The 18,658-nt window shown below is 41.8% G+C and overlaps 1 protein-coding gene across 5 annotated transcripts in view; it reads right to left on the bottom strand.

The window, feature by feature from the left end:
• LOC146962179 (kinesin-like protein KIF13B) overlaps positions 1 to 18,562 on the bottom strand; it is a 47,505-nt gene extending 28,943 nt beyond the window's left edge. For all 5 annotated transcript variants that reach the window (XM_085770104.1, XM_085770102.1, XM_085770105.1 and 2 more), the window contains exons 1-16: positions 18,264 to 18,562; positions 18,019 to 18,108; positions 17,678 to 17,763; positions 15,753 to 15,846; positions 9,634 to 9,646; positions 9,430 to 9,490; positions 8,775 to 8,867; positions 6,469 to 6,649; positions 5,875 to 5,962; positions 5,569 to 5,703; positions 4,666 to 4,778; positions 2,887 to 2,998; positions 2,132 to 2,344; positions 1,151 to 1,261; positions 867 to 1,001; positions 626 to 756 (exon numbers count right to left, since the gene is read on the bottom strand). In XM_085770104.1, coding sequence (XP_085626230.1) covers positions 626 to 756; positions 867 to 1,001; positions 1,151 to 1,261; positions 2,132 to 2,344; positions 2,887 to 2,998; positions 4,666 to 4,778; positions 5,569 to 5,703; positions 5,875 to 5,962; positions 6,469 to 6,649; positions 8,775 to 8,867; positions 9,430 to 9,490; positions 9,634 to 9,646; positions 15,753 to 15,846; positions 17,678 to 17,750 — 1,553 coding nt within the window. In that variant the 5' untranslated portion in view covers positions 17,751 to 17,763; positions 18,019 to 18,108; positions 18,264 to 18,562. The remainder of the gene's footprint in view (positions 1 to 625; positions 757 to 866; positions 1,002 to 1,150; positions 1,262 to 2,131; positions 2,345 to 2,886; positions 2,999 to 4,665; positions 4,779 to 5,568; positions 5,704 to 5,874; positions 5,963 to 6,468; positions 6,650 to 8,774; positions 8,868 to 9,429; positions 9,491 to 9,633; positions 9,647 to 15,752; positions 15,847 to 17,677; positions 17,764 to 18,018; positions 18,109 to 18,263) is intronic.
• Between the last annotated feature and the right edge of the window lie 96 nt (positions 18,563 to 18,658).

Genomic DNA, 18,658 nt, shown 5'->3' with positions numbered 1-18,658 from the left:
GTTGTTACAAGTCATTACAAATACAAGTGGGTGACGCACTGAACCGAGGCGGCCATGTTGCATCGCCATTTTTTACGTTGAGTGGCAGTGTGACCGTAGGTAACCACGGAAACTCACTGGAGCTGTCGGCTCGGGGAGAAAGTTTTCCAGGTAGCGCCTGTTAAAACTGTCACCACTGTGTAGTGTGAGGAAGGACGGAGGCACTGGTGTTGCATTCAGGTGCAGTCAGGCAGACGGCCGTCGGCAAACCAACCGGATGTCATTGTCAAGATGGCAAAACGTGGGTCAGGTAAACAATACGACATCACCATTACAACATATTGTCACGCCTGTATTGTTTTGCCTCGTGCTGGCGGACCACTTGTTTACATAGACGCTTGTTTATTCTGTTACATGCAGCGTCTGTTGTCTGTCTGACGTCTGCCCGATTTCATGTGGATGCAACATCAATATATATATGCGTGTATATGCAACCGCACCGCTAGATGGGGGGAATTCCTACACATTATACCTTTAACATATTCTGAATTTTCACTAGTCCCGCTTCCTGAAACCGGGCCCAGGTCATCCATGTGAGATAAAATGGCAAAATAATGGCAGACAACGAGGTTGTGTGTTTACACACCGAGCGTTGCGGTGAGGAGTGAGAACCACTCCATTGTTTTCAGTGATGTCGATGACACAGTGCTCCGTCTGGATGGCCATCCCACACAGCTGGATGTCCTGGGAGTTGGCTGAGCCCACACGCGTGTGGTCCTGCACACAGCGCACACAGAGGACAGCATAGTCTTAATAGAAACAGTCTGTGTGTATCAGTCAACCTCTACACATAGAGCAAAGAGCAGGGGACCGTGTGTGTGTGGCACCTTCAGGTAGTAGACCAGCAGCTCATTGAGAGCAGGGTCAGCGTTGAGGTTAACGAGGAAACACTTGTCGTCGACCACTCGGATTCCAGATGACTGCAGAGAAATCCCCAGGCTCTCCAGCTGCCTCTGACGCTCCTACAGGAAACACACACACACATGAGCCACCCATTCTGTCCTGTGGCTGGTGAAGGAAACACACGAGTAAAGAGAGCCTGAAACACTCAAACTGAGTGAAGACTGAATTAATCACGTTACAGTTGAAGTCGTGTGTGTGTGTGTGTGACCTGTGCCACAGCTTCTGTCTTCCTGAGTTTCTCCTCCCAGGTCACAGTCATCTCCTGGATCAGCTTCTCTGACTCCTCCAGTCGATCCTTCAGCTCCGGGGCCTTCATGGACTGAGAGCCACAGAGAGACGAGACAGACACGAGTGTGAATAGACTGATAATAAAGCTAAATATAATAAAGCTGACAGCGCTGGGTGGTGGTGTGCAGATCGGAAACACAGTTAATCCCCCGACAAACTCACCACACTGATGAGTTTACCAAGCAGTGTGAAAACAGGTAATTAATGAAAATTGAATGTGGAGTTGACATTATTTTACATTTCAGTTCTGAAAAAATATTTAGGAATATATATATATCAAAAAATATAAGGACCACCTATGAAAGCCTTCTAAAAAAATGCAATTTTTGGTGAGGAATAAGTTAGGACATTTATTCCCAATTAAAATGGCATCAGATGCACATGATCTGAACATTGTTACTCAGCTTTTTGAAGAAGGCTAAACCTCAGACATTTAGTTTAGTGTGCTCCTGAATGTTGAAGCGAGAGTGAACACCATGGTGAGATAAAAAGAGCTGTCTGAGGCCTTCAGAAAGAATATTGTAGCATCGTATTTGGTAGAGTTTGGTAAGGTATTTAAAAAAGACCTCAAAACAATTTGTCCGGAAAATAGTCTATCAATGAAGGACATTTAAAACAACTGCCTACATGCCCTTGTCTGGCCGTCAGAGGAAGTTCACCCTGTTTTCCAGCAAACTCAAATTCCATTTACTTATTTTTAAAAAGTGTTGCAGCCCTTTTTAACTAACCAGGAAATTGAACTTGTGTTATGTAAGCAAAAGCATTTTAGAGAGTGTTTAGAGAACTTGATGCACATAGTTTGGGCACCAAGCAAACACAGACTGTTGTTTGTTTACTATCTTACTCCACCTATACTACTGTGTCTTCACAATATTCACAACACTGCTGCAGTGATGCCAACCTCGGCCTCTGTGAGCTGCTCCCTCAGTTTCTCCACTTCTTCCCGCAGCTCTCGTATGATCCTGGCGTTGGGGTCTTCGTTGACCACGGCGTGGTTGACGATGCTCTTGGCCCTGTCGGCGTAACGTAGGGTGGAGAGCGTCTCGTCGAAGTTGTCCGCCGCCGGGCTGATGGTGGCGACCATGGCCGTGCGGCTGTTCCCTCCCAGGCTGTCCTGCAGGGGTCAACACAGCTTTAACCTCAGGGGACAAACCCAAACGCATTTGACTGCTTTCACTGAAGTAGAGAAATGTGAACTGGTTTGACTCCGAGAAACAATTAGTGAATATGTGAGAGGTGTGTGATTTATGAGCACGGAGTTTGGGAGAGATGTGGGTTTTTAGAAAGCAACATTTAACACTATTATCACGCTATCTGGAGCCAAATTAAAGTCTCATTTAAAAACCCCAAATTACAGATTTAAAGCTGGCAAAAGGAGCCTTTTTTCCAAGTCGGCAGAGCTAATGAAAATAACCAGCAGAGCCTTGAAACTTAATGGGCAAATTAACAAAAAGCAGCAGATAATGAATTATTCAGAGTCCAGCTCTTTAGATTACAAAAAATCATTTTGTACCGCTTTGTACTGCTACACTCTGTGTATTAACATGGGCATGTGGTGCAGGAGATGGTTACTGTGATGTGAAAACAAAAATACTAGAACGCAGTCCAGTTTGGGAGATATGGGGAGGGGTCGTGATTGGTCGTATTAACAAATACCTTGAGCAGCCAGGTGAGCACAGAGTCTCTGTAGGGAACAAACTTGCTCTTGTTCTTCCCTGCTCCCTGGTCGGCCAAGGCTGAGATAACTAGACCCAGGGTACTGAGAGATCTGAGAGAGGGACACAGAGAGGGGAGGACAGAGGGGGGAGTTTAGAGTGGAGGCAGAGACCAGGGACAATACAAAACAGGACAATAAGGCATTATTGGTCTGTAAAGACAGTGAACATTTAGGGGTGGGCGATATGACGATATTAGATCGTGAAGTGATCAGAGCATGTAGACGATCTGCCAAAGTGCAGAGATCGTAGGATCGTCTGGGGCACATTCTATGATGATGCACCGACGCACCAGACGTATTACGTCGTCAACCTGAACGACCAATCATAGCGAATTACAGGCAGTGACGCGCTTTCTTACCCGCCTCCTTGTTTGTGTGTGTAGCGGTAGCCGCATGGAGAACCATGGCTGTTAGTCGCTCTTTTTTCTTTTAAAAACAGCGTTTCACTATCTCTCATCTCTGTCAGTCAGACTCTCCACCTGCCGCCTCTCTCGCGTGCGCGCCCACGCACCGCACGTGCACACACAGACACACACACTGCTGGAGCATGGATAGGTCGCGCTTGGCCGCTAATAAACAGTAAATGCGCTACAGTAGTATATCGCGCTAATTGTACAGTGTTCAAATTACTGCGACCCCCCCCCCCTCCAAATCCTGTGGGAAACACTGTATATGCATTTGGTTAGGCTTTTCCCCAAATGACAAAGTGCAAACAAAGGTCCTTTGCGAAGTTTGCTAAAAGAGATAAACACAGACTTTAGTTTGCATTTTTATTTTTTATTAAATCCTGTTACTACTACTGTGTTGAATAAAACAAACAGTAATGTCTATAATGTGTACTTGATATTTTACTTTCATGTTTATTGAAAGCTACCTTTTATGTTGCAAGATTGCACTTTATCAGAGTGTTGTTGTTTATCTTTTAGTATGTTTGCAAATGTTGGCAAAACTGCAACTATTTAGATTAAAATCTGTTCAGAAAGGTTATTTGGCCTAAACTGTCTGCTTTTCTTTTTTCGATTTAAGATCGTGATAAAATCGAAATCGTGACTTTATTTTAAAAAAATCGTGATATGATATTTTTGCCATATCGCCCACCCCTATGAACATTAGAATCAGTCATGTTGTTATTATTCTGGAAATGCTGTGATTCCGCTGTGCAGTTTCAGCTGAATGGTCATTTCTGATTTTCATTTCACTGAATGAAAAAAAACATTCAAAAATCCTCCAGGACCTCAGAAAAAACTCAACTCAACTCCAGGTCTCTGATTTTACTGTGCAGTGTTATATTGGCTTCCTAATGCTTGTGCAGGATTTCTTCAAATATGTTCTGTCTTGTAGCTTTCTAATATATTAAGAGAATTACCCTCTAGTGTTGCATTATAGAGTTGAGAGGTCAGGATTTTGAGTGTGACTGCTTGGTTGTGACATCACAAAGTTACAGAAGTGGTGACGGCTGGTTTAAGTCAGTCAGTTCAGTCTCTGAATCCAGGATGTGTGTATTTCTCTGTGGGCTGAGGCTTTGAACTTTCACAGTATTAACGGAAAAACCTAGACATGATTCATAAATATAGAAAAGAATAAAAAAAAGAATATGGAACCTTTAACACAGATGTACACAGCTGTACCAGCAGCATCATGTAGGTCCAGAGAGTCAAAACTGGGGCGCTCAGAGTTACAAGTTCTTTGGGGGTGTTTTTATTTTTCTGTTGACATACTTGTTGATGTTGCTTCCTTCTTTCAGTCTCTCGCCCGCTGCTCCAGTCTTCGCTGCCCGTTCACTGCCGGCCAGATCCACCAGACTCAGCTTACTCACTTTCTCTCCACTCGTCTGAGGCAAATACACAGCAACACACACACACACATGGACACAAAGACTTCTGATTAATTAAGGATTATCAATTAAGAATGTTGTATATTTTAGGAGCTCTGCTCTGGAAGTGCCTTCTGTCTTGAGGTTAACTTAATAAAAACTAAATGACTGAGAAGCCACAACAGGATAACACTCTGTTGTGCATTAATAATAAATTCAGACTACAACAAAAATACTGCTGCAACGTTTAGTTGCTGAATCATTCATGCATCCATCAAACAAACAAACTTCTTTTCAATTTCAGCTCCTCAATTGAGAGCATTTTCCATTTTCTCTGTTTTAAACGTGATGGGAATGCAATGTTATTCTAATCAAAAGAACTGTTAATATTGGACATTACATTAAACTTATTTCTCACTCAAGTCTCAACTACATCAGTCCAGTCACTCGTTCTCTGCCAGTATCAGAGGTTGTTATATTCTGCCAGTTCCCTCTTTTTTACTTGCTACTCATTATGATTTACACAATTATCTGTAGAAAAAGAAATAATTATAATCTATGAGCTCTCTTTCCACAGTTAAGTTCATTTAACTTCAGGTCTATTCAGCTGCTTACTTCACAGATCTAATCAGATATTTTTCAGTCAGAATTTTCACCAGATGTGTGAATTAGTCATTCTATAAACATTGAGTTCTCTATCATTGATATACAACTAACATCAGTCTTATACGAGTTAAACGATTAAACGATATAGTACAATATGTCCTGTTTGGCATCAGTAGTTAGTGATTATATGTTTGCTTCTTACCCCAGACCCCAGGTCCATGAGTGTGTGAGTGAGGATGATGTTGAACACGGCATGTGACCTGCTGCTCTCCTCGTTCATGTTGGTCGCTGCCACCGTGCGAGACTTATTTCCCTCTGACATCAGAGATTCTATGTCCTGTCGGAGACGGAGGCGACACAAACAAACATGTCTGCATTCATCCTTACTGTATGTAATCACTGTTTTCTCTGTCGGCAGCCCAGTGAGATGACAGCAAGATAAAACAGAACAGAAATTAGATCTACTGTAGTTTAAAGAGTGTATTGAAAAAAGAAAAGCTTGCAGCACCTTGTAGCTGGCCACAGCCAGGCGGGACAGGCCATCAACATAAGGCCCCAAAACCTTGTGCTCTCTCACTCTCAGTGCTTGTCGACTCCTAGAGAGAGAGACAGAGACAGAAGACCGTTACTTCACCTTCAGTGCTGTTTAGACAATAAATTAAACTGATCCTCACAAGCAAATCAAATGATACAGTGAGTTTCTAAGATTTAAAGTCATTTAATATGAAAATGAAGAGACTCTCACTAAAAAGATAAACGCAGCTGGGAGATGGGTGTGCTGTAGTCTCATCATTAACATATGGAAGAAGAACTTCAGTCCATATTGAGAAATAGGGGGGAAAAACATGTATATATTTAATTAAAGAACAGTTTGCACATATTCATGAATCATTTTATTCATCAGACACTGGGAGAAAATGCTGAGAAAGAGGTTCTACCATCTCTGCTTGAGGAGTTGTTTTTAGTAGTCTAAATGAGGGACTGATCAAAACAGGGCCACAGCAGGGGGCCGCTGATTTTATTTTGCAGGGTCGGGCAAATGAAATGTGTAAGCAGCAACTCCCTGTTTTAACATCAGCTCAACAAAAATAAAGTTGCTCACCCTTTGGGGTCGAGCAGGTCTCGGACTTTCTCGTTGTAAATCTCCATGTAGGACACCTCCACGGTGAAGCTCTCTCCCTCGCGGGCCTCCTGCACAGTCCGGCTGAACAGGGAGCTGCAGAGCCGGGGGATCAGACCAGGCTGCTCCGACGAGCCCATCATGGTGTAGGACTTCCCAGAGCCTGGGGACAACACAGTGTATGTAACTCCAAATATGCAGCCAAAAGGAAACCGGGCAATGTTTTAAGTGTTTTTTCAAGGTTTACTGGAACATTGGGACGAGTCATAGCGCAGTGGTATGGTGCCTGAGGAAATAAAAGCTCATTCAGATTCATAAGCGCATGAACATATACTGTTTGTTGGGACCTCAACATTTTTTTAAGCAATTTGAAGCCATATAAACAAGTGAGCGACAAAGGACAAAGTCTAATTCAGTAGAGATCTGAAGGATGCTGCTCATAATTCAGGGGGAAAATGTGTGCACACTATAAATAAACAGATGCATCACAAGTTACAGCTCTTAAACTTTCATGCAAATTAAATAAGAATAAATCAACACTCTAAAATAAGATGGAAAAATAATGTCTGGCAGTCAAAAGATTCAGAAGAGTTCCTAATGCAGCGTGTGACATAGTTAAATCAAAACCTGAATAAATTACTTTTAAAAAGCACAAGTTTTAATATGGAAAATGTGAGTGGAAGTGTCAGAGATCTACTGTGTCCTTCAAATGAATGACAGTGTGGTCTATTATGGTGTAAAGATGACCCAAGGCAAAGACAGAACAGAATCCTATCACGTTTGTTTTTGAGATGTATGTTTCCTCTTAATAGCTACATAGATACAGATGCAGCAGCTGGTAGCTATATTCACAGTAATCCATGTGTGCATACTCTGCTTTACAGGTGATTCATTGATTATTCATTACATCAAAGCCAGTGTCACCACACATAGAGATACAGTTACAAAGGAGCCAACTAAGAGCACTCATCAGTCTGAGGTGTTTGTTATTTCTATATGTGTTGTTAAATTATAAAGAGTGGAGAGAGAGATGTGTAAATTATAACATAAAAAACAGCTGAGTTCCATTGAGCTGCTTCACATTTAGGGTCACCGTCATCATGGCTGTCATTATTATCTCTGTCATTATAAGTAAAACCTATCCTTTTCAATCAATCACTTTGGGCAACAAGAATTCTACATTGCAGGCTAAATATAAAAAACAAAACAAAACAAGCACAACATTAGAGGTAGCTGTGAACTGAAAAGGTTTGGATTGCCTGGAAAGACCAAGTTCACAGTGGAAATGATCTCAGGTGAGCTGAAAGGTTACCACACCTTGTTGACCTTTTCAGTCCACCTGCCTTCAATCAGGCGCTACCTAACGTTCTGTCAGGACTTAAGCTTGTCGGTTCACATACGTTTCCACTGCACACATAACTCTGCAGTCATCCATGCCAATGAGAACAATGGTATCTGACTCAGCTAAATGGAATGCAGCCAGTATTAACGTTATTTATCACGTTGCTTACTGCGAGAGTCAGCAAACATCTCAGAGGCAAATGTCAACCAACAAAAGCCATCCTGTACCATTAAAGACTCCCATCATGTGTACTTAAATGTGATGAGCAAAGTCAATACCACTTGACAAGTGGAGAGAAAGGACTTGATATGTAACATTAGAACCGTCTTTAACTTAAAAGGAGATTTGCATGTTTCGCTAATGCTACATCGTTAGCATTAACAGCTGTTTACTGATAAGTCCTAACGAGGGCTTCAGTCATTGTTGTATTTACAAAACAAGTATTTATAATACACCATCTAATGACACTATTGGCTCAGCAACCTAACAGAAAAATGGCATAGCATGCTAACGTTAGCAGAAGTTAGCATGCTACCAGCTAGCTCCAGTCTCTACCACTTGAGACAGCTGTTTGTGAATGAATTAATGAAGTTTGTTGTATTCACAATGTTTCTATCAACTACTGGCAAACAGCTGCTAATGCTAACATTAGCTATTTAGCAATAATACAATTTACAAACAATATAGGAGGTTGTTAGCCTGACAAGCCAGACTCACCTAGGGAGCAAATATTTTTGCTGCCGCTAGGGTGCGTCTAGATTTCTAGGCTAGGAGGTTGTAGCATTACACTGTTTTAAGTTTAGATATGAGTGTAGTTTCCTCATTCATAAGTCATATATTGGAAACACTAGGCTGAAAAGTGCAGGTATGAATTCATATTGTGGTACTACATCTATCTTGTATTAGTACGACCTGTGATTCTGGTGTTTGTGGGTGTGAATATTACCTGTCTGTCCATAAGCAAAGATGCAGGCGTTGTAGCCCATAAAAGCGTTGTCCAGGAGACTCTCTCCAAGGCACTGGAACACCACATCCTGACCTGCACAAGAAAAAGACAACAAACACTTCCAATGTCTGCAACAAGCTGACATCATAAACTATACTTAAAATATGACTTTAGTAACAAAGCTGAATGGTAGAGAGGCTGAAGAGAAGATTTATGGAAAAGAGGAATCACATTTTCTTCACAGAAAACTTACTGTTCTCTCACTGTCTGTAGAAGACAAGACTCGGAGCTCAGAATAGACCTGGTGGGCATTTTCTTCAGATTTAATACATCTCACACTGTCTGCTGAATTATTAATATCCCTCACAATGTTAAGAACCCCCCTCCCCTTTGGCAATGCAATTGACCACAGAGCTAATCTGAAGGTAAACCATGTTTTACCAGAGACGTTCGGTTTTACTCTTCGGCCCGTCCTCTAAACAGTCCCTATCCTCACCTCCCGAAATAGTTCAGAATATCAGGAAACATTCCGTCAGGAGATAAGTTTGAGAAATGACTCATCTACAAGCAGTGAAGTTACACATGAGCTAAAAACAGAGAGAGAGCTTCAAATGAAGTGGAGAATAAAACACTGTCACTGTGGAAATGCACAAACCTGCAAACTTGTCTTTTTGAGATTCATCCATGGACCAGAAACAGTAGTCATAGGCGAAAACCTGAGGAAACACACATGACGCAAGAGTCTGTATTTACACATGAAAACCACAAACAATATTAGAATCTTTAGAAGCATTTATTATAAGCCAGAATGGACATGATTCACTAGAATAATTAATGTAAATTCATGTTTAACACTCACCTTTGGCTGATTCCTGAGGACAGAGGAGGGAAAAATGGGAAAAGTCAAAGTTAATGACTGGTGTTCAAATAAAACTATTTTAACTGGGTTGTATAATTCTCACTGTGACTATCACAGCCTTGTGGATTTACACAACAGATAAAAACGTTCTGAGACAAGAACATGTGAAAATATTTATCACATGGCTGCACTAACAACATTTATTCATCCGGGCCGGGGCACACTACAGCGGGCCGAGTCCTGATTCAGCAAAACACACATTCGCAGCTGGAGGCTGTCCAGGTAGAAGCTATTGGGAGCATTTTATTTCTTCATTCTTCATGCCAACATTTTCCCAGCCAGTCTGCAGAGTCCTGAGTCACTGACCTTTCAGTCACAAGACCACCTCTCTAAACTCTAACCTGTGGCCCAGTGGTTTCTCAAGAAGGGTCACAAGCTAATTAAAGCAGGTTACATGGCTCTGATGTAATGTGGAGCAGCTAGAAATGATTTCCATTGTCTGTAAGAAAGGATTTCACAATGAACTGTTTGAATTCACAGTAAGGTGGCGTCTTGATCCTGTTATATTACACCTAAATTAAGTAACGGAATTGTTATCACATATTTACTCAGATTTGGATACATATTCTTAAACTTTTTACTTTTCCTGTGGAATACATGTAGTTTTAATGCTACTACTACTAATGATGATGCAGCTGCACAGTACAGAAGACTAAATGCTTATGTTGCTGCTGCTACATTCAAATATAGGGTCTTTTTCCATTTCATGCTCAGCTGTAACACTAAGCCATCACATGGACGTCATTGCTCCAGCATTGCTCCGGCTGCTCACATACTGCATGTCTCTCTGGATGAGGCCTGACTCATTGAAATGAGTAACATGTCAAAGCTGTGACTTGCTGTTCTAAGCAGATATTTGACGTGCACTAGTTGTTCACAACGCTACACAACAACAATACGCAACGGCGCAGGAGCACAAAGTCAAACCCAACTCCAGGTCAAAGTCAGCAGAGCACGGAGGGAGGGTTTCAAGGATAAGGAATCAAAGGTGTCTTAATCATAGTGAGGCTTAAAAATCTGTCAAGGTGACTAATCCTCTTTGGTTCATTGCGAATCAAGCGGGGTTTGTGACCTTCAGCAGCACTAAGAACCTCAGAGTCTCCCAGTGTCGCTGACACACAGGCGCACAGGCCTAAATCTCTGCATTCTTACCGCAGCACTTAAAAACACATTCACTGCATTTCAGCTTCATTCCAGAGCAGAAAGCTACACTTTCCCATGCACCAGTCCCCAAACACATCGCCACATTCCTGCAGGGAAACGTCAAATTCAATTATCAAACATGTTCTGTGCTCCACTCCAGCTCCACAGTGCTGTTCATCACATGTAGCGTTGGTACCAGAGCGAGCTGGGTTAAATGTCCTGATATTAGGAATATACAGTAAAAATAGAGTAGCATTGTATTGTGTTCTGAGGTTTTATGATTATATTCATAACAAAGTTAAAAGTGACATAAATCTTTCAAGTTCAGGAAGCTTTAATTGAAGACTCAGATTTGATTAACAAATCATGCATTGATACATCATAGTCCACACCAAAACTATTCACAGGGTAGATTCTGCTGTATTCTTAGATAGTGTTAAAATGAGTTCTAATAAATATTTCTGCATTTACAATGGATCCCATGACTCTTATGGTGATGAAAAAACAGAGACACCTGACTCCACACAGCTCTATGGAGCATTTTAGTGTCTTTAAGCTCATTGTTTTGGTTTGCAAGCCACATCCGAGTGAGTGGCCTTATCTAGCAGTACGCATATATACACCAAAGGGACTGTGGCTAAGATGCAAAGTTAGCAACTAGCTAATTTTATCATGTGAACATAGTGGAGCATTCAGGAAGTGAAGCGTGGACTCCAGTGGCCACATCAGGTGGCCACAAACACAAATCCAAAGTAATGATAATGTGGTTTCATGTAGGCTGATCACTGCTTACATGTTACCCATATAAAGTTAGAGGTCATGTGTTGTGTTATATTTTTGTGTTTGTGTGCTTTAAATCTGCATCTGCACCTATTAGTGAAATTATTTTATCATTTACATTAAACTATTCTTCTAAGTTGCACTTTAAGTAAATGCAGCCGCTATCAAGCATGTGTGATGCTCGTTCAGTGTGCAACACTGCCCTTGAACAAGGACATGTAACCATGGTGTAGTATTAGGGGACTGCTCCAGGAGCTGCTGGAATACAGACACATACTGCACCGCAAAAGAAAACTGATGATAAACTTCCTTTGATGATATGTTTGCCATAAGCTGAGAATTTACTGGTGGTGGTGGTCACCTACAAAAGAAGAGTGAGGCTGCAAACAGCACTCAATATCAACACCTGCCAACAAATAAGTGCACATGGATGCATCATTCAGGCAGTTTTAAAGCAATCTGCATAGTTACATTTGTTAGAAAGATAAATCCACTTGAAACATGGGTACGCAGTCTCCAGGGAAGCCCCATCTGAAGCAGGTTACTACACATAACTCAAGACACAGTCTTCTTCACTCAGGCAGAAATATCTGTTTGAGGTTTAAAAAGCTGCAAATTAAGTCATGGCCACACACATGGGGGGGTTGTTATGAAACAAGGCCTCCCTATGTGAGACTTGGCTGGTGCATGAAAGAGCAACATTAAGTCCTGTCCTCTGCTCGGCTGGCAAGGACATTCCTGAGATAACTGGCAGAGCCTCACAGCTCCAAGGAGTCACTAAAAGAGAGGGAGGCAGGTCAGAAAGTCTGGGACCAACAAAACGCACAGACCTCCGAGACCACGCTCTCCCAGATTTAAGCGGCTCGATTATACGCATCCCCCTTCGGGTGGATATTACAGATACTGTACATACCAAGTTCTCCAAAGTCAGGATATGAAACAAGCAAACATCCAAGATGCTGCAGACAGATAAAGAAAAACCTCTTCAAAGTGGAGCTCTTATCAAAGCCAAACCCAGATAAGAAGGGCACACAATTTCAGCTTCATTTTCTAAACATTATTCTGCAGAGGCTGATAAACATTCCTGCAACAATGTGAGGTCTGTTTACAGCATGTGTGCAGTAAAAATGGGATCCATGAAAATACAGTTTTACATGTTTGCTTACAATTGGTATTCACTCCTGAGTTCTGAAAGCAGCAGCGAGGCTTCATTAATCTGGACCATCTCAAGGCTCTGACAGCACCCGCCGCTGGATTCCCGGTTGCAGGTACCGAGGGTGTCGTAATATATTAACAACCGCTCTGGCTCATACAGCAATTCAGTTAAACCTGTCAGACAGGCCAGCTGACGAGGCAAAAACCTTGTAGCGCTGGCTGGTCAGTGCCCCCCCCCCCCAATAAACAAACAAACAACGTCTTCTTCGGATGATCCTTCAATTTGTACCACATTCAAAATCACTTTTGACATGGATTTCAAAATTTTTAACCCCTTCTTGGCCAGTTGTTTTTGCTGCAAAAACACAAAATTTCTATGAGGCTCTATGGGGTTTATGGCTGGAGACAGATATTGGTCCATTTACTGTAGGTTCCAAAATCCCCTCGGTGAAAACTTCTGACTTTAATATGTCAACAAAATAAAACAAGAATTTTGAAAGGGGCTTTATCCATTGTTCAGATTTCGGTTCTGGAAATGAGCACATATTTCATTAGATATTGACTCATTTACATATTTAAACCATTTGACAAAGCTTGTAATACAAATATTTGTCTTAATGTGAGTAATAAACTTGGGAAGTTTCATGGTGATATCTGTTAGTTAAAATACAATAGGCAGAGGCAAACCCATAGGCAGAGGTGGACCTTTTTGTCCACTTGAAGGGTCATGGGTGTGGTTAAAATGCATTACGGGTCCAAAAAATGGACTTTCATTCTGAAACTCGGGACATCCGGAGTTAACCCAAAGATACACCTCCTTACCAAAAATCAGGCCCCAGTGACCTTTCATTTAACCGTGGGGAGTTGGGAAAGTGTAAGAGGTGGACAAAAATGTCCACAGATTTCACAGATGTCTGCTTGGGAGACTAACTTTTTCCTTAATGTTTGCTCAAAATCAGTTTATTCCTTTTAGACTTAGGCTTCAACGCAAGCTCTGTGCTGTTGAGGAATCAGTGGAAGTGCTTGTCTGCATTGCACTAAGCCTGTAAAACCTGTTCACGTTGAGCCCCAAAGGAGAAACATACCGCAGCTGAAGCGTGTCAGGGCAGAGGAGACACAAATGGATACGTTTGCGTATAAAAAATAAAAAAAATGCATAGTGTAACGATGAAATATGAGAGTGTCTCTCTCTGTCCACAAAGACAAGGATTCATGCTCTTAAGCCTGCAGGGGGATCGCCCCCAAGACATATTTACTGAACAACGTAACCTGAGACAGGGGCCAAATGCTCTGGGAAGCATCTACCTGCACCGCTCTGACTCACTGCTGCAGGACGAGAGACGACTGAGCTGCTTTGTCAACACCACACATAAGGAGGCATACAACACATGCCCAGTGACATGTTTTTGATTAAACACAATCAATGCGCAATTTATACCCAAAACATCTACTCTCTTGATGGTCTGCACTGATATTAGCTCTGATATTATGATATTACACAATCTCTTAAATTCTGAATCCTGAATCCTGATTCGTCCTGTGTTGCGTTGCTTGACTACCTGAGCAGGACTGAGCTGGAACAGACACACCCTTTGTAAAGACAGGAATGATGCAGGAAGGACAAGTAGGGAGGGGAAAGACTGGGAGAGGAGAAATACAAGGAGGTTTGGGTGGGGTGAAGGTTTCATCTGAACTTCTTCCAAGTAACTGGGCGCTGACTAGACGAGCTGGTTAGAGTCTGTACACAACTCCTCCACCAGTAATACTGTGGGAAACCACCGAATCAATAGAACAGGGCATAGCTGAGATGGTGTTTGCTTCCAGGAGGTGGTTCAAATCAAGACCAGCAAGTCCCTAGTACCTAAACTTGGTGTTTTGTCTCCTAACAAGTCAGTGTGTGTTTGAAGTCACAAGTTGCTGATTCAAAGTGAGGTGGAAGACTTTTTATACTTCTGTCACATTGAGTCAGTAGTCATCAGATTCATTAGTCCAATCTGACTCAAGTCAAAGTCCTGTCACTCCAAGTCCATGCCTCTCCCAAAATCACATGAGTTAGAAAAAAACCTGAACCTGAACAAATAATGTGTTTCCCCACGGTGTGCTGCTGACCCTGGGAAGCTCAGGGCCAGAGTTAGATTAACACCTTCAACAGAGGAAGAGGAGGGAAAAAATAATAAACTGCAAAATGACTCACCTAAAGATTCTATAGTTTTGCATCCTATTAATTTGAATATGATATACCACCTGGCATCCGTAATACCCACTCTCTGCCTGTTTTCAAAACCAAATCACTAACTCCAACATTCCCATCATTTTCAGTTTTATTCATTGTTGTTCATTTAATATTTGCTCATTTTTATTTTACTGATGTTTTGAATGTTGTTTATTGTATGTTTTTTGTGTTTGGATGTTGTTTATTGATGATTCTATTTGATGCACTCCTCTGTAAAGTATCCTTGAGTAGCTTGAAAGGTGCTTTTTAAATAAAATGTATTATTATTAAAAGGGACAACGAGGAGTTTGTATTTGGTTATAAAAAAAGTCTCATATTAATGTGGATGAATCTACACTACCCACACTTGTTAATGGCTCCATTTTCGATAAATATATCGTTTTGTCTCTATCGTTATTTTGATATTATTATTAGTGGTGGAAATGCTGGGCGAGCCGACCAGCGTTTCCTACTTTCGGTTTTGTGGACGCACGCTGGCGGGTCATGGGAATAACGCCGCCGAATCACCGTTTATGGTCGGAACTACGACGGTATCTGATCGTCTTCAAACCTCTGACTTTAATTCTTGATGAATGAAAACATTCTTGGCAAGACGTCCGTCTTGTGCTGGTCCAAGAATTTCACCGTGCTTCCGGAGGCTCATTGGAAATGTAGTGTTAAACACTTCGCTTTCCAAAACTCCTCGTTGTCCCTTTAAAATGTATTATAATATGATAAAGTAGTGTGTGAATATTATTGTGTGCCTTACCGGGGGTCTCCTTTGTTGAAATTGGTGATGGGTGGATGCAGAACTGTCTGGTTCCCCTCCATCTCCACCACACATTTTGTTTTCAGGTCTTTTTCTGGATTGAGACAGAAGGTGAAGAAGAATCATTACTGTGCTGTCGACAGCTGAGAGCTGAGCGTTGTGTAACAGTTTTTGGACCACAGGGATGCAGACTAACTTCTTTTTTTTTTTTCTTTTTTTTTTTCACAAGTAGCACATTGGCTCCGAACTTAAATTTTTAGGAGCGTAAGCTGAAAATTTAGGGGTGCACAGAAATATTCACATTTCCTTTTCATTCATGATCCTCACACACATTGGCCTGTCACCTGTAATGACAGATTCCAGGTTCTTTGAGTTGCCTCTTCCACATTTCACCAGTGTAAAAAAAATGGTTTAGTAGTAATTTACTTGCACTGTCTCAAATTTTAAAGGGAAAATGCCCCCATTTAGAGGCAGTGTGGAGCTAAAAGAAATTATAAGATTAGGGATGTCACAATTATACATTTTCTTGGTACAATTATTGTCAGAAGTAATCATGATGTTACGATTATTATGTATTAATTAATTCCACAACACTATGAATGTGTAAAATCAAATATAGTCAAAATACAATTACATTACTCATTGTTTACACAAAATATTTCAAGTATCTATTAATATATGACCAATTATTAACCCCCCAGGGGAAGGGTTTGAAATATTCATGTCTTAAATTGTCTTTTAAACTAAATGTTTAAGTTTATTTTAATCATTTTTGTTTTGTTTTTAAATAGAAATGACACATTAACATTTAAATTCCTACCAATTCAGTGTTACAAATGGACCAATATCTGAGCATTTACCTTCATTTCGGTGCACATCTGCCGATATAGTTCCAACATAATCTTTTTTGGGAAGTGATGGTATTTAGGAATCTTTACGATTAATGAATTGTGGCGTTTAATATCTATTTGTGCAAAAGGGCTCTATCAATCATCAAATGTACTTTGAAATGATTTAAACAGCACGTATGCATTGCTGATCGTAACTTTCTGGAGCAGTCACTGTCACTCTCAGTGCAGAAGAACAGGTGGCATACACAGTGCATGTGTGTGCCAGCTCCTCGTGATCGCAACGCCAACAGGCCAACATGGAGAGGCAGGAAATAATTTTATTGATGATGATTCATGCAGGACTCGCCTGTGCAAACATAATGGCCAGTTTACTACTGCCTGCGCGGACGGCGAGGAAAGCAGGGTCACGGCTTCTCTTCCTCATTCCTGCCTGCAGTAGGGCAGGGACAGTGCTGGAGCTGCCTATCAGCACTGGAATTAGGGCATGTGTGTCATGAGATTTTGTGGCGTTACACCTAACTTTGTAAAGCATATGTGCATATATGAAATGGAAAGATTAAAAGGAGGTCAGTAAAGGATGTTTCCCAGGGTTCAACAACACCCAAGTCTGTCAGCTGATACTTTTACATTTCTGCTCAGCTGCTGCCAGAGGTATTTAGGCCAGTGACAGTGCATGAAACATCTCCCTGTATGTTATAGTGCATGTTCTGTGAGGATGTGATGTCAATGTTCCGTTTTCCAGTCCCGCTGCCCTCCTGCCAAAACTTTCCCAAAGTGGAGCAAAATAGACCTTTTCAGAGGCTGACCGGGGGGGAAAAAACTCACTCAGGAAAACACAGGAATCTGTGTCTGGAAGCTGCTATTGTTTGTCCATAAATACAAATTAGCCACGGTCCTGCAAACCCCCCCTCACAAAAAAAGAGAGAGCAAACACCAAACAGATTTGGTGTGTGCCAAAGTTGGTAAGTCCCTTCAGAGAGGTGGGATGAAAATGCCTTTGCTCAAAACAGACTTAATGAGCTGCTGCATGGTCCAACTCATAACAAAGTTTGCCTAACTTTCAAAAAAACTCACCTCTCCTGTTCATGGGCCGCACACGAACAGCGACCTTTACATTGGAGACATTCAGGCTGTTGTTGTCATCCATGGTGCCACTTGACCTGAGGAGAATGAATGAATGAATGGGAAATGAGTCAAACCTGTTGTGTTAGGGATTTTTAATAAGTTGACACTTTTACACCTGAACACATCCAGTATATATGACAAACTGTGTCCTATATTAAACACAGTAAACAGCAGACCCCTGTGCTTTGTAATACTACAGCGTCCATACTACAGCCCGACTCCAGGAAAAACCCCATTAAGACATAACACGCTAAAGAAGAGACTGTATAGTAGAGAGCAAATTCACTAACCGTGTCAAATAGTGCGCAGTTGTTTCCCTGTCCGACTTCCACAGACACCTTCAAGTACACACGGCAGCTAGCCTGGGACGCTAAAGAGAGCTGGGGAACCGGAGCAAACACACACACACACACACACGGGCTCAAACATGTAACTTACATACTGGCCGCTGAATTGACCCCAGTAACGTAAGTGTGGAAACTTCGGTGTCTATCTGAAAGTGTAAAAAAAATATAATGATAACAATAATACTTACGGCAGTGCACGGTTCATTGCCTCTGTTCCTCCACCTGTTGCATTTCCTGAAACTTCCCGTAGAGATCAGTCAAGCCATGTCAACTCGCAGCTAAAGGGATTTGCTTTGAGATTTACTGAGCTCCCAAGTTCCCCCCTGGTCGAGCGCTGCTCCGCCGCCTGCAGAGGGAGGCCGCCAGCGCCACGGCGCGGATCCACATGCATTACAACTCTGTGCTCTGCTCTCCACGGTGTCTGTGCTAAACGTGAAGAAAACAGAGCAGAAACAGCCTCAGTTGACGTGTTTTGATTGAAGTTGTGCTACAGGGTTAACACCGAGGAACTATTTTAACCTCGGAGGCACATAAGAACGATACAAACAGGTATTTCAATACCGGGAAAAAAGTGAGTGAGTGT

The sequence above is a fragment of the Trachurus japonicus genome, chromosome 24, assembly GCF_045865225.1.
Source record: "Trachurus japonicus isolate A0001 chromosome 24, Traja_1.0".
Classification (NCBI taxonomy): domain Eukaryota; kingdom Metazoa; phylum Chordata; class Actinopteri; order Carangiformes; family Carangidae; genus Trachurus; species Trachurus japonicus.
This window is presented reverse-complemented; position numbering and strand designations above follow the sequence as displayed.